At 32.5% G+C, this 14560-nt stretch overlaps 1 protein-coding gene across 2 annotated transcripts in view; it reads left to right on the forward strand.

The window, feature by feature from the left end:
• The first annotated feature begins 1712 nt into the window (after nt 1–1712).
• Nucleotides 1713–14560, forward strand: part of LOC149064799 (SRSF protein kinase 3-like) — a 29840-nt gene continuing 16992 nt past the window's right edge. For both annotated transcript variants that reach the window (XM_089255352.1, XM_089255353.1), the window contains exons 1-5: nt 1713–1866; nt 1975–2062; nt 12168–12280; nt 12627–12735; nt 13619–13706. In XM_089255352.1, the coding sequence (XP_089111478.1) occupies nt 1842–1866; nt 1975–2062; nt 12168–12280; nt 12627–12735; nt 13619–13706 (423 nt within the window). In that variant the 5' untranslated portion in view covers nt 1713–1841. The remainder of the gene's footprint in view (nt 1867–1974; nt 2063–12167; nt 12281–12626; nt 12736–13618; nt 13707–14560) is intronic.

The raw sequence follows: 14560 nt of genomic DNA on the forward strand, positions 1-14560 counted from the left end.
TTCTAGAGAATTTAACCGGTTTTTGAATTTTCATCAATTTTTATGTTGATTTACATTAAATTACGTGTGTAGATTGTTGTATTGGTAGATATTTTGCAATATATTCTGGGCTTAGTGGAGAAATACACACTTTATTTCTCCTCGATGATTCTGGGGGTGTGTAGGCAATGAAAAATAAGTCCCTGATTAATGAAAATTCCGAAAAAAAGGAAAATGATTCCGTAATTTAAAAAAATAGAAACCGATGGAGGAAAAATGGTGTAAATCCTGAATTAATGGAAATTTATGATGAAAGTATCAGGATTTATATAAAAATAAAGAATTAATGTAAGTCCATGAAGGATAAAAAAATTAAAAATTTGTGCTATTTCTGGATTGATAAAAATGGGAAAATAATGAAAATCTCTCTCTCACTCTCTCTCTCCTCCCCACCCCCATGATAGATAACAATGAAAAATTAATGAAAGTTCAGGATTTACATAAAAATGAAAAAATAGTAGAGAAAATTAAATGAAAAATTAATAAAAAAAAATTAAATCCATGGTTAAAAATAAAAGTTATGATATCTCAGTATGGATGAAAATGAAATATTAATGAAAATTATAAGGATTTATACAATGAAAAAAAATTCAAATTAAAGATAGATAAAATGGTAAAAAAGAAACTATTGAAAATTCAGGATGGATGAAAATAAAAAGAAATTCAAGATTATTTAGAATTACTAAACAATTCAGGATTACTACAAATTGAAAAAAATTCTAATTGATGAAAATTCAAAGCCAATTGAACAGAATTCGCACAGAATTTATAAAAATTCGGAATCAATGAAAATTCCATTATTGAATGAGAAATAATCTCATATTAATTAAAAATTTAGAAATGATGAAAAGTCAAAACTAATGGAAGAACAAATCCACGACTAATGAAAATTCAGAATTAACGGAAATATTTCCGGAATTAATGAAAGATACAAAGTAGGCACATGTTACACGAGAAACTGTGGCCCAGCAACGTTGTTATCTGAAAAAGTGATAGTGTGAAGTTTTACTCTTTTTCTCAAAATATTCCCCTAAAACTTCAAGCCAAATTTTTCCAAAATTTGCAAAAAAAACGATATTTTTTGATGAAAAACAGAAAAATATCTCTACAAAAAAAATTACCTAAAATCTGAAGGAGCATTTTCACTCCTTAACGAAATTCAGAAGAGCAAAATTGAATTTTGATACGTGAATCACGCATATGGCAATCGCGAACGAGCAAGTGTCACGCATCTCGCGTCGCAAGCGCTTTGCTGTGCTGTCTCACACGCGCTATACAAGTGTCTCTGGACGGGTTCTGTACTGAAACGGGGCATATGGTCATGACTAGGAACTTACGAAAACTTCAGATAAATCTTAAAAATGCATCAACGAGAATCTAACCCGTTCCGTAAAAGCACAAAAAAGTTTTATCTTTGTGATTCAGATATTAAAATACATTCAAAATCTCACGAAACATTTCTTGAAAAATATGACGTAATTGGATTTCTTCGACCAATAGGCTAACTGTTGGCATTTGGGATGGAGCCGTCCTTGCAGTGAAATCCGTAGAGCCTTCCGCAAGGCTACCAACAAGGCGGAAAATCGATAATGACACATTGAGAAGCTGTTGCCATTTCTGGGAAGTTACCCTTACGAAAAAAAAATAAGAGAATTAAAAAAAAAAGGTGCATCACTTTTACTTCGTTTGTTTAAGTTTGCGGAGCGAGCTCCACACGGAGAGAGAAGGGACGAGACAGAGGGCTTTTTTTGTGTATTTAATTTTTATGTTTTTTGGCTAATGCGCTCCGCGTTTTATTGAAGATGAACCCCGACGTCAATAGGAAAGGTTTGTACAAACATTCATTGTTCAATGAAAACACTTCATTGTTTTCTGATACTATTTCATTTCTTTTTCCCCAATGAATTTAATGCCTTCTCCCCCCTTTTCTCATAGTGATGGCCATTCAAGCCAAGAAAAAACGATCGAAAGGACCGAAATCTAAGCTGAAAGGACGATCGGAAGTCCCCGAAAATAAAAAGAGGTGAAATATTTCAATATAAATATCAATAACATTTGCAATTTTTATAAAGTATCCCCCCACAAGTTTTCACATCATTAATGGTAGTTGGATCAGTTGTTGAAAATACCAGGTTCACATATACCGTGTTTGAATTGAATGAGATGTAACGAAATTTTTTAACAAATCTCAATATATTTCACTACATTGGAAACCAATGATAGTCAAATTCTCTGCGTATTCAACTATATATTGTCAAGATTCTGTATTGCACTTGTTTATATAGACAAGGGTATACTTGAACTCCACCCACTCTAATAGGGCATGAGAAAAATATCTATTTGTTAGGTGTGTGGAGTGGGGGGGGGGGAGGGTAAACAGCAAGTGTAACCAATTTTTTTGCATTAAAATAATGATCGTGATGGATCGTTACACGCTCATTTCACTGTATAAACTAGTACGTTAGAAATATTACTTAGTGGCAGGTTAAGTTCAGGTTTTTGAAAGCTAATTTCATTCCATAAGAAACCAATAACAGTTAAATGCTCCGTAAATTAACTTTGTATTCAAATCTTCCTAGGGAAAGATTCTGTGGTGTTTATGTACAAGGTTATTATACTCTTGAACTTTATTCCACTTACTCTTATAGGGCTTGCAAGATTTACCTATTTGTTAGATGGGAAGGGGGGGGGACAGCTGTAAATATACAGAGAAATCAATTTAAGTAGACCTAAAATAATAGTTACAGCTAGACGTGTTTCGGAACTGTATGAAGTTCTTCTTTCAGTAGCAGAGAAAAATTAGAAAGAAAGCAAAAAAAGGCAAATACTCCATATAGCTGGAGTTACTCGTTCATGACACATTCTTTGCCTTTCCTGCTTGCTTTCAATTTTCTTTGTTACTGAAGAAACTTCATACAGTTCCGAAACGTTTGGCTGTAGTTCTTATTATTTTGGGTCTACTTAAGTTGGTTCCCCATGGTATATTGTCTTAATCAGAAAGGCATTTTTTCTTTAAACAGCTGTAGTATAATCTTTTTTGGAGTGGAAATAATGGTTGCGATAAATCGCCAGTTCACTGATTCAACCAGCATGATAGAAGTTCCTATTCAGTGGTGACTTCATTTAAATCTGCCAAGATTCTGTAGTGCAGATGTATAGGGTATACTCACACTTTCTTCCACCCACTCTCCTATAAAGCATGAGAAAAAATTATCTATTTGTTAGCTGCGGGTGAAACAGCGATAGTATAATCCCCCTTTTTTGCAGGAAAATGACGATTACGATGAATTTTCACAGTCTGTATGGCAGAAATCATTTATTCAGTGACAGGTTCAAGTTGGGTTTGGTTATTGAAGGGTCATTTCACTTCATGAGAAACCAATAATAGTCAAATGCTCAAGGTATTTAAATCAGCCAAGGAAAATATTTTGTTGTGCACATGTTTTATATTCAACTTTATATTGAAACTTTTCTCTTCCCACTCTTAATAGGGCTTGCAAGATTTATCACTTTCTTAGATGTGTTGAAAGAGCTGTAGTATAATATTTTTCGGAAAGGAAATAATGGTTGTGATGAATTTCTACAGGCTCATTTCACTGGCAGGACCCAGTATGGCAGAAATCACTATTCATTGGCTGGTCTGGGTTGGGCTCAGTTCAGGGTCAAGGCTCGTTTCAGTCTATGCTCTGTGTATTCAAATATGTATGCAAGGCTTAGATTCTGTAGTGCACAAGTTCTGTTCCCACAAGTTTATAGTCAAGGATATACTCTGGGGACAGCTGTATTGTAACTTTTTTTTGGAACAAAAATAATGATTGCGATGAGTCGCCACAGCCTCACTTCATGGACCCAGTCAGTATGGCAGAAATTATTACTTAGTGGCAGGCCAAGGTTGGATTAGGTTTTCGAAGGCTAATTTCACTCTACGAGTCATTTGACATCTAGTCAAATGCTCTGCATATTCAACTATGTATTTAAATCAGTCGAGATTCTGTAATGCACATGCTTATAGACAAGAATAACAAACTTTTCTCCTCCCTCCACTGTAATAGAGCACGAGAGAATTATCTATTTATTAGAAGAACAGAAAAATTAGTAGCAGAGAAAAATTAGAAAGAAAGCAAAAAAAAAAAAAAGGCTAATACTCCATATAATTGGAGTTACTCGTTCACGACACATTCTTTGCCTTTCCTGTTTGCTTTCAATTTTCTTTGTTACTGAAGAAACTTCATACAGTTCCGAAACGTTTAGCTGTAGTTCTTATTATTTTTTGTCTACTTAAGTTCGTTCCCCATGGTATATTGTCTTAACCAAAAGGTGTGTGTTAATTGTGTAACCACTGCTTACAGAACAGCAGTGGTATAATCCCCCTTTTTTGCACAAAAGTAATTATTGCAATGAATTCCCAAGGCTCATTTCACTGATATGGTCATCAGTGAAATGATATTTTTGTTTATCTTCCGTACCGGTGATTCTAGAGATGTGAGGTGAGAATATTCTCGGAGGACAAGAATATTCTCCTGGATGTAAAAATTGGAGAATAATCGAGAATATTCATTTTTCTTTTAAATAATTTAAATTTTTTTACTAATTTTGTTTATATTGTGAAATATAAATCAATTTTCATTGCCTGAAACATTTACAACAAAACAATTTTTGGTATAATCACTCCCAATGACAACTTTTTTAGTACGAGGTAGAATATATGTAAGGTAGAATATATAAAAGAATATCCTCAGAATATTCTCCGGGTCATGATGAGAGGTTTTAAAAGTTTGGCTATAAAGATTTTAGAAACCATTAAATTAAAACGTTAAAAAATTATTTTAAGATTTAGATAAATTTTCAGAAATAAGTTCAAAACACAAAAGAAATTAAATCAAAGTTGATTGATAAAGGAAGCAATTATTATACAATCCCCTTCATTCTAAGAAGATACAGAACTGTTGTTTTCTTCAATGCACATACACTTACATTCTGTATCACTCCCTTTTTTTTAAAAGTTGTGTAGTTCAGCCCCGTTGGTTTAATTTTCTTGCTTTCAAACTTTAATATTGTGGTCTACAAACTTCAATATACCCATCTTCTTGACTGGAAGAGATACAGGGACAGAGAATATTCTCTCAAAGGACTACTATTATAAATTACTAGAGAATATTCTTATCAAAAATAATATTCTCAAGTTATTTATCAAGATTATTTATTATAATACATGTTATTACATATATTCTTGATAATACTCTCTGGAAAGATTTCGGTAACTGAAGAATATTCTCATTGAGGAGAATATTCTCTGGAAGGACTATTATTAATAACTTCAGAATAATTCTTATTTTCTATAAAAATATTCCCCAGTAATTTATGAAAGTAGTCCTTCCAGAGAATATTCTCAAGGATATTATATGTAACTATATTATAAATAAGAGGAGAATATTCTCATCAAGAACTTATAAGAATATTCTGAAGTTATTTATAATAGTCCTAGCAGAGAATATTCTCCGAAAGATTATTCTCGAGAATTGTACATCTCTAGGTGATTCACCGGTATGGCAGAAATCACTATTATTAAAATATATACAGGGTGATTATAATTAAAGTTCCGATACTTAGATTTTTTCCTCAAAAACTGCTTGAAAACACGGGAGAGAGATTTATGAAATAAAAAATAGTTAAATTTTTGACCACCCTGTAAAAAAAGTGGTTTTTTTTTTTATTGCATTTTCCTTTTAACCCATGGACTGTATAGTGTATATACCAAGTTTCAATAGAATAGGCCTACATCCTCCAAAACTGGCGCTACATTGGTTGGAGTAGTGTCAGTATACCGATATGTGTTGCATTGATCTGAGCAGTGTCAGTATACTGAAACTACTCAGACCTATGTAACACCCACTCTGGTAGATGTATTCCATTGATATATGGATCATTCCCAAAAAAAGAATATAAACTGTTTCTATGACATCTCATAATTTTTTTGACAAAATTTTGGAGCACTCTGGTTGTAATTTTCATTTTTCTTTCTAGTCCTTCGTTTAATTCTCTGTCATATGGTATTTCTTAATTTGTTGCACGTGGTATTTTTACTTTTTTTTTTTTAAAAATCATTGTTTGTAGCAAAACTTCAAAATCTTGCTGTCAAAAAAGTGTTAGAGACTTAGTGCCCTTAAGATCTTGGTGTAAATCTCTCGGGGAATGTTTTTAAAAAAACTTGGAATAACGTTTTATATATGTGCTGTAGATAAACAAAAGTGACAGTAAAATTTTGAAAAAAAAAAGTTTTTTTCTTATTAAAAACTATTTTTTTATTCGTGTCTCGAAATTTTTCCCATTTAAAAATGTCCACTCTGTTACGGCCATTTGGGAAATATATTTTCATACCACATTAAATCTGATAACACTTTTGATATCATTGAAAGGTTCACTTTTATTGCTTGACCAACTTTTTTGGATTTGACTTTTGCAAAATGACTCAATATTCATGCTATGTCTTTAATACAAGATTTTTCTCTGTCTTATGTCCACTCTGTTATGTCATTATCATAAATAATTAAGATTTTTTCTTTCATCTGTATCAACATCAAGTGATAGTACATGGAGATAGGTTTTAAATATATAAGTTTTTATCAATCATTTAAATTTATGAAAAAAATAATTTAGACTAATTTGTCCACTGTGTTATGTTTTCCAAAAACTCAAGCGACGCAGCAGAATGGAAACTATGATGGAAACTATTACTAAAGTAAAGGTTTCATAGTTAAGAGGCTTTAAAGTTTTAAGTTGAATTTAATAAGTTATCTATTCAATTTAAACCCTTTACCCCATTCTCCATCATGTTATTTTTTCATTTAAATACGAAAGTTAAGTAGTACAGATCATCAAAATCACTGCCAGGCACAAATAAAGGGAGATGTGTCATAAGGAGTATTTTCGTATGACTAAAGGTCATTATATGACAATACATTCTGTATTTTATGGGAAAGAACCATTATTTTCCTGTATTATTTTTGTTTCCAGGCTCTATACCCCTTCCCTAAGGGGGGCACTGGATCACTAATGTGACGTATAAACACAAGATTCATACCAACATCAAATCTGTGTACAGATGGCAAAATGTTGTGTCACTTTTTCAAAATTTCACAATTTAAAATTTGTAAACAATATTTTGCCAAAATGCGATACTGTGGCTTTTTGACTTCTTACAATTTGCTTCTGTTTTTTCCTCATTAACAAAGAGAAAGACAAACATTTTCCACATTTGAAAATTTCGACGAACAAGACTACGGAATGTGAACTCTATTTTTTGGAAAAGTGACTTATGACATTTTCTATCTGAGCACAGAAATTACCATTCAATTTCAACAAAAAAAATTTTCATTTTAAAGTTTTTGAAAATTTAAAAAAAAAAATTGGTTTTTTAAATCTTTAAGCATAAAATTAAGGGGTATCCCATGACTTCAGTGCTGAAGTGCCAAAAGTCATGAGATCTTAATATTGTGGAGGACCTCCTTTTACCCAGCAAAGTGCAGCAATATTAAGAGGTATCCCATGACTTGTGGCATTTCAGTGTACAAGTCCAGTGTCCAATTTGACCAAATTTAAAAAATTTTACCAGACCAAAATTCAAACTGGGGGGGGGGGGGAAGTAGATGTGTTTTTTGAATTTCCTCATGCAGTGGATGTTTTTGATAGGTTACAGAAGAGGATTCCGGGTTGCCTATCACATTTTGCATATAATTTTTGAGAAAATATAAGTCTATTTGCATAGCCTATTTAGAATATTTGAGATCTATCTCTTAGTTAAACATTTCTGTGCACTCAGTTGCAATGGTGTCCACTTTGTTACAGGAGGCATTTTTGCAGTTAACAGGCAAAATATTTTAGGAACACTTCAAACTAAGATGTTAAATTATAAATTACCAACCCATTGTCTAAGAAATAAAAAGTTTTGAAAGTAGCTAAATATATTTAAAAAATAAATTTTTTTAAGTGCTGTTTCGAAAAAAATCATGAAAACCCACCAAAACAACAGTAAAAAAGTCAACAAAAAAAATTCTTTTTTTTTATTTTTTAGCCTATGTGAAAGAAATAAGCTTATTCCATTATTTTAAGAGAAAAACAGCAGAAATAATTTTTTTAAAGCTATATTTGTTTTAGTAACAGTCGGCAAAATCCATGACTTTCGGTCATAAAACCAAAAAATAAAATATTATTACAAAATAAAAGTTAAAAATATTTATGAAATATCAAACTTTTCCAAGTCATTGGCTGTGATTTAAGATTAATTTTATTTTGAAAATTCGACTCAATTTTTCATTTCAAAAATGTGGAATGTACACTTTTTTTGGGAATGACCCATATACACTGCATGGACCATGGAAAATTGTAAAATACAATAAAAAGCAGCACTTTTACACCCCTGGTGGTCAGAAGCTCAACTATTTTTTAATATCAATTTCTCTCCCATGGTCTTAATCAAGATATTCTAAAAATTTGGCTGTATTCGGATGAGTAGCTTTTGAGAAACGCACTGAAACTTTAATTCTAATCACTCTGCATGTATATATGTTTTTTAAAGAGTGTATGTGGACACTTTTAGTCTGTGTACACCAAGCTTGGAAGTTTAGGCATTAAAAATGGTCGAAATAGGCAGGCAAAAAGCACTAAAAAGGCATTTATTATTTTTGAAAGCGAGTAAAGTAACTAAAAACAAATATATTAAGGATCTAAAAACTATAGCTTAAAAAATTGGTTCCACTTAATCCATCTATTGTTTTGATTATAGGTTGATAACTGCATTATTATCAAGTTAGATTGATTTCAAGCCCAAAATAAAATGTTAGTAGACCCTCAGGATTAGGCTAATTCCAGGACCACCCATTACCAGACGCGAAGCCTGTAGAGAGAAATGATCTGTGGGGCTCCCTCGAGTTGCGAATAATTCTGGTTTATTTGTTGTATTATTTGAAATAATTGTTATCATTTCTATAGTTGAAACATGACCATCTTGTTGTGTGTTGTATTTTTGTAAGAAAATTAAATTTTTCTTTTGTGACCACATATGCAAGACTTTTTCAAGTGTGGGGTCCTGTGTGGCCACATCAGTTTAATCGAAAACCGAATATGTATGTTTACTAAATAGCCATGGCAGTCTGCAGTGCATTTATGGTGTGAAAAAAAACAAGATCAAAACTGGGGCCCAGTTTCTTCTAATCTGGGCCCCAGTCTGTTCCTACCCTGCCTTGTGTGGGCCATAACGTCAATTCATGATCTCTTGGGAATCAAGCCTGCCGTTCGGAATCGGCAATAAATTGTAGGTCCCGGGGTCTAATTAGCCCTTGTTTGTAGAAAATGACTGTGGTGCAACAAAAATGATGAAATGATGATCTCTTAGGACAACCATCGGTCCACTTTAGGCAGTCCAATGCCTGAGCGAGGCATATTATGTGAAACATGTGGAGAAACAAAAATCTTTAATTTTCCTCTGCTTTTCTAACACAGAGGCTGTGTTCATGTGAAATGAATTCATTCACATTCCAATGCCGTCTGGTATTGTCATGCATTAACTTTTTTTTGACCGATCTTTCAGATCACTTGTTTGCATTTAAATGGGGCTTTAGTGGGGGGGGGGGGGCATGCTTTTTGAGGATAATTAATACTGAGAGGTTCTTGACAGATTTGATAAAAATGTTAGACCTACCAAACATCTGTCAATCAATTTTTTTCATGTATCCTGATTTTATTAAAGTTACTACTTAGGACATCTTTTTCCCCATTTGTTCTCGGAAATAAGTTATAACTTTTAAAATTCACCATTTCCAATGTGTTTATGTGTCAATTTGACCGATTATTGTGAATGACCAATTTGTTTAACGATTTTACCATTTAACAGATGAAATTGTTGATTTCTTCCAATTCGTTAAATCAGGGGTTCATGTAAATTTCATAATTTCTTTCCAATTAAAAATAATTGTGGGGAAAAAATGTTTATTAACCCATTCTAATTTTTTTTGCCATTGTCTTTTTGCTGGTTTGGAAATTCGTTTTCTTTAATGAGGATGATAATATATCTTTCGTATTGATTTCGAAAATTTTAAAGGTTATTTCATCGATTGAAACATGTAGGCTTAGCTTCCTTTTTACAAGATAGCAATTAAAATTTCACAAAATTTTTTAATCTGATGGTTATTTCTGGTATGTTAGTATTATCGACCAGTCATCTGGCTGTTATCTATAATCACAATATGGTCAAACACAATGGTGGTGCCTTTGACCGAATTACATGTCATGCTGATTTTCAGCCTATTGGACATGGACATGGTTGAATGATTCGTTATACAGCTGCTGCCACATTAAAAGACAATATTTTCACTGTTATCTTGCAATAGATGACGCTGGATAATTGTATTTCAAGGTCTGGAACACTTTTTCGTGCTTTAGGAGGCCTGGCCCCTATTTTTTCTTTGTTTTACTTCTGCAAAGATTTTTGATTCGTCAAGCACTTCGATTAAAGGCCCATTTACACGCGGTAAGTGATTAAGTTGGTAACTAAATTTTAAGTTGCTAAGTACGATACAATGTATGCAGACGATAAGGACCGTTTACACGGCTTTAGTTGGCAAGTGCACCAGTGATTTAATGGTTAAGTGGAATAAAAACGGTTTTATTTTTTCCGGTTAAGTAGACCTATGCGCATGCGCCAGTGGGCTGACCTGCCGCTCTGGACGGGTCTTTTTGCTCTCTCACTAAGGGGTTTATTTTGATCTCAAGCCTGAACCTGTTTATGCTCCGTCTTCTCCTACCGTTTCGCTAAACCTTAAAGTTTGTTCAAGAATATCTTCGCCATGAAAGTTTGTTGAACTATAGAAATGAAAACTACCTTAACAAACAGGCTAAAAATGAATAGATATTGGAAATAGTAGAAACTGAAATGTTTGATTCAAGTAAGATTCGAGTAAGATTCCAAAATATATCGGGTGCTGGTATGGAAGATTTATTATATATTAAAAAATTAAAAACTTGATGGGGGAATATTTCTATCATCCAGAACGAATTTGCTGTCATCTATTGTAAAAATACATAATCAAATATTTAACAAAGATAGCATCTGCATTGAATTTAAAAAAATAATAAAATTTCAAATAATTTTTGTTTAATGAATTTTTATTATTTAATTTTTAACCCTTAGAATTCTACAAATGCCAAGAATCTTCTCCCATAATCTTTTCGGCTTACATAATTTATCTCCTCTATAATTTCAATTAAAATATCATATAACCGATATTTATGTCAGTCTATAATATATATTGTGTATTCTGTTTTTCCCCTCTTGCATAAGGGGCCGTTCAAGTATTACGTCATCATCGATGGGGGGAGGGGGTTTCTGATTTGCTGACTTTTGATGACAAGGGGGGGGTTTGGATAATGCTTACGTCATCAACCACAATTTATGAAAATATGAGTTAGAATTTAGAGGGGCAGAGCTGATGATAAAATTTTGCTGACAAGGGGGGGGGGGGGGGTCAAAAATGGCTGAAAATTTGCTTACATAATACTTGAACGGCCCCTAAGTGAAAGTGAATAAATGTATTCTTGAAGGAAAAAAAAACATATAATGTGGCTCTGTGATCACAGTATTCATTAGTTCTACCGGATCATCTTTATCCATTGTTGCGGAAGCTATGAGCTTTGAAAAAAAAACCTCTGAATGCCAGATGTATAAAAAATCATTACTATTATTCTCCCGTGAGGTGCGTCTCTCTCCCTCACTTTGTTCATTCGAGTCGAATGTAGCGGCAACTGCGCTCGCCTCCGTAAAAATTACCCAATGAGTATCTACTTACTACTTATCGTGTGGACACCTTTCTGAACAATCTGTAACTTATAATTTAGTTACCAACTTAATCACTTACTGTGTGTAAACGGGCCTTAAGAAGAACTAGACACAATGCCTATCATATGTCTGCTCTCTTAAAAAAACTGGATAGTTCCGAACAATCTTACTTAAGACTCTACATTGAACTAAAACAGACAAAAGAAAGAGAGAAAAACTCATTGATGCATATGATTGAACAAAGTTCATTATCATAATTATTTTCATTCAAAATTTATTACTTTTGTTCTGAAATTAGATCTGATCCCCGTTCATCCACATCAGAGCAGTATTATGAGGATGACGATGAAGAAGAAGAAGTTCTAGGTTCCGATGATGATGAGCAAGAAGATCCTCAGGATTATTGTAAAGGTATTATGATTATACAGGAAACATAATTTTTCTGAGGAAAAATATTTAAAAACTATAAGAAAAAAATTAACGTTTAGCTTATTTCGCTTGAAATATTACTTATATTACATTATTGCCTTAACTAACAGGAGCGTTTCAAGTTGGTTTGTATTGCCTTTGAACATTTAGGTGACAGAAATTCAGGAAGTGGAAACAACTTTTTTTTCCTGTATACATAGTGATTAAGGCGTTAAAACTGATGTAATTTGCAAAAAAAGACAAAATATTCTTTTGATGTGATTTATATTTGAGTGTGCTGGAAAATTCTGTTATTGTACTGTTTTCTATGAAATTTTTCTGATTGCAGGTGGATACCATCCCGTGAAGATAGGCGATCTCTTTCACAGCAGATACCATGTTGTTTGCAAATTGGGATGGGGGCATTTCTCTACTGTGTGGCTCTGCTGGGACTTGGTGTCAGTATTCCTACATTTCATGCTGAAGCAGAATATATATTTTTGATTTTAAAATAAATATTTCTTTATGTAATTTACAGCAAAAAAGCATGCAGTGAAACCTGTGTATAACAATACTGTCTATAACAATAAACCTGCTTATAACGATATTTTCTTTGATCCCGGCAGAGTTGCTATTCAATAAGAAATAACACAAATACTCAAACTGTCTACAACAATAACATGTCTATAGCAATATTTTTTGTAAGTCCTACAGTTCCGTTATAGACAGGTTATACTGTATTTAGAAGAATTGATATCATTCAAAGAAAATATTAAGATTTTAATTTATTTGCAAATTATGACTTAATCAAAATTTCACCTTTTAAAATTCTCATTTAATTGAAACATTTTCATATTGAATAAGAATAACAGTTGTAACAGTTGTAAGCATTTTATATTCAGTTATCTATATATATAAAAACGAATGTCTGTTTGTCCTTAAGCATTACTACACCATTCATCCGATCGCCATGAAACTTTGGGAAGTTGTTGAGTACACTCCCCCGAAGGTTTCTGGCATAGTTTTTTTTTCGTTTCCTTCATTTCCTTGAATTTCCTTTCTTCTGAGATCGAATCAACGCGTGCTGGGTAAGCTAGTTATATATAGCTTAGTTAATTAATTGACTCGAAAGAACGATGAAAAGAAACTTTGTGATAATTGCTCTTAAAAGATAATAAAAATATATTGTGGTAATTGATGATAATAATTATACAAAAAATTCCTCATCTTTGTATTTTGTCAACACCAATCTAAATTTTGTTGCATATGTTACCTATGTTTAGTGTAAATTTAACATTTAGTATAGTGTGTTGATATTTTTTTTTACCTGACTAATTGCAGAGGCAAACGATTTGTGGCATTGAAAGTTGTAAAAAGTGAATCACATTATACTGAAACTGCATTAGACGAAATAAAGCTTCTTAGATGTGTAAGTATTTTTTTTTATAAATTTTCTTTAAATTTTGTCTTTTCTCTAACTTTTTGTTTCAATATAATTACCTTAATTTCCTGTAATAAAGCCTGATTTTCTGTTAATTTGAAGCTGTGGCATATTCAATAGCCTTTATAATACCTTTCACTGTTTTTTTTTTATTTCTGAGTTGCAGGAATGCCAGAAGCATCAGTATATTTCTTATTCAATAAACATATTTATATGTTGTCTCATTTTCACTGATTCTTTTAAAAAGGTGAAATATACAGCACTTTACAAATAAAAAGAAAATGTTTTGCCCAAAAGTGAGATTGTTTGCTGTTAGTTATTGACATTTGTGTGATCATTGTCTCCAGTCATATCTTTATGATATATAACTTTGGATGGTAAGAACTTTGAGCACTTGTTGTGAAACTTAACATGTACACATACTCTCCTCGTGTGAAGTATTGCTAAATAGTTTTTCCACCCATTATTGGCGTGTCATTTCTGCATCTTCATTTATCTTCCAGCTGATCAGCTTGGGGTTTCTGGTCATATTCCTATGTTATTGCTACCAAGTCTCCCGAATTTTAGCTTCATCTCTCGACCTCTCAAAGTTCTTAAATCTCCCAAATTTTTATGAAAATCGCAAGAAATCCCTAATTGTCCCTACAAATTCCCTACTTCATTTAAAAAGGATACCTGCTTCTGAAAACAATCCCTAAGAAATTTCTTGTGGGGCAAAAAATCTTTTGCCTCTGTTTTCTTCCCCCTTTCGAAATGACATCACACGTCATAAATGGGCGAATAATGGGAAATTCCTTTTTAATGAAGTTTTACAAACCCTCTGATGGTGACAAGAGAAGTTG

This window comes from Pholcus phalangioides, unplaced genomic scaffold (genome assembly GCF_987345545.1).
Source record: "Pholcus phalangioides strain wild (caught in Gottingen) unplaced genomic scaffold, Ppha-v1.0 ptg000042l_1, whole genome shotgun sequence".
NCBI lineage: Eukaryota > Metazoa > Arthropoda > Arachnida > Araneae > Pholcidae > Pholcus > Pholcus phalangioides.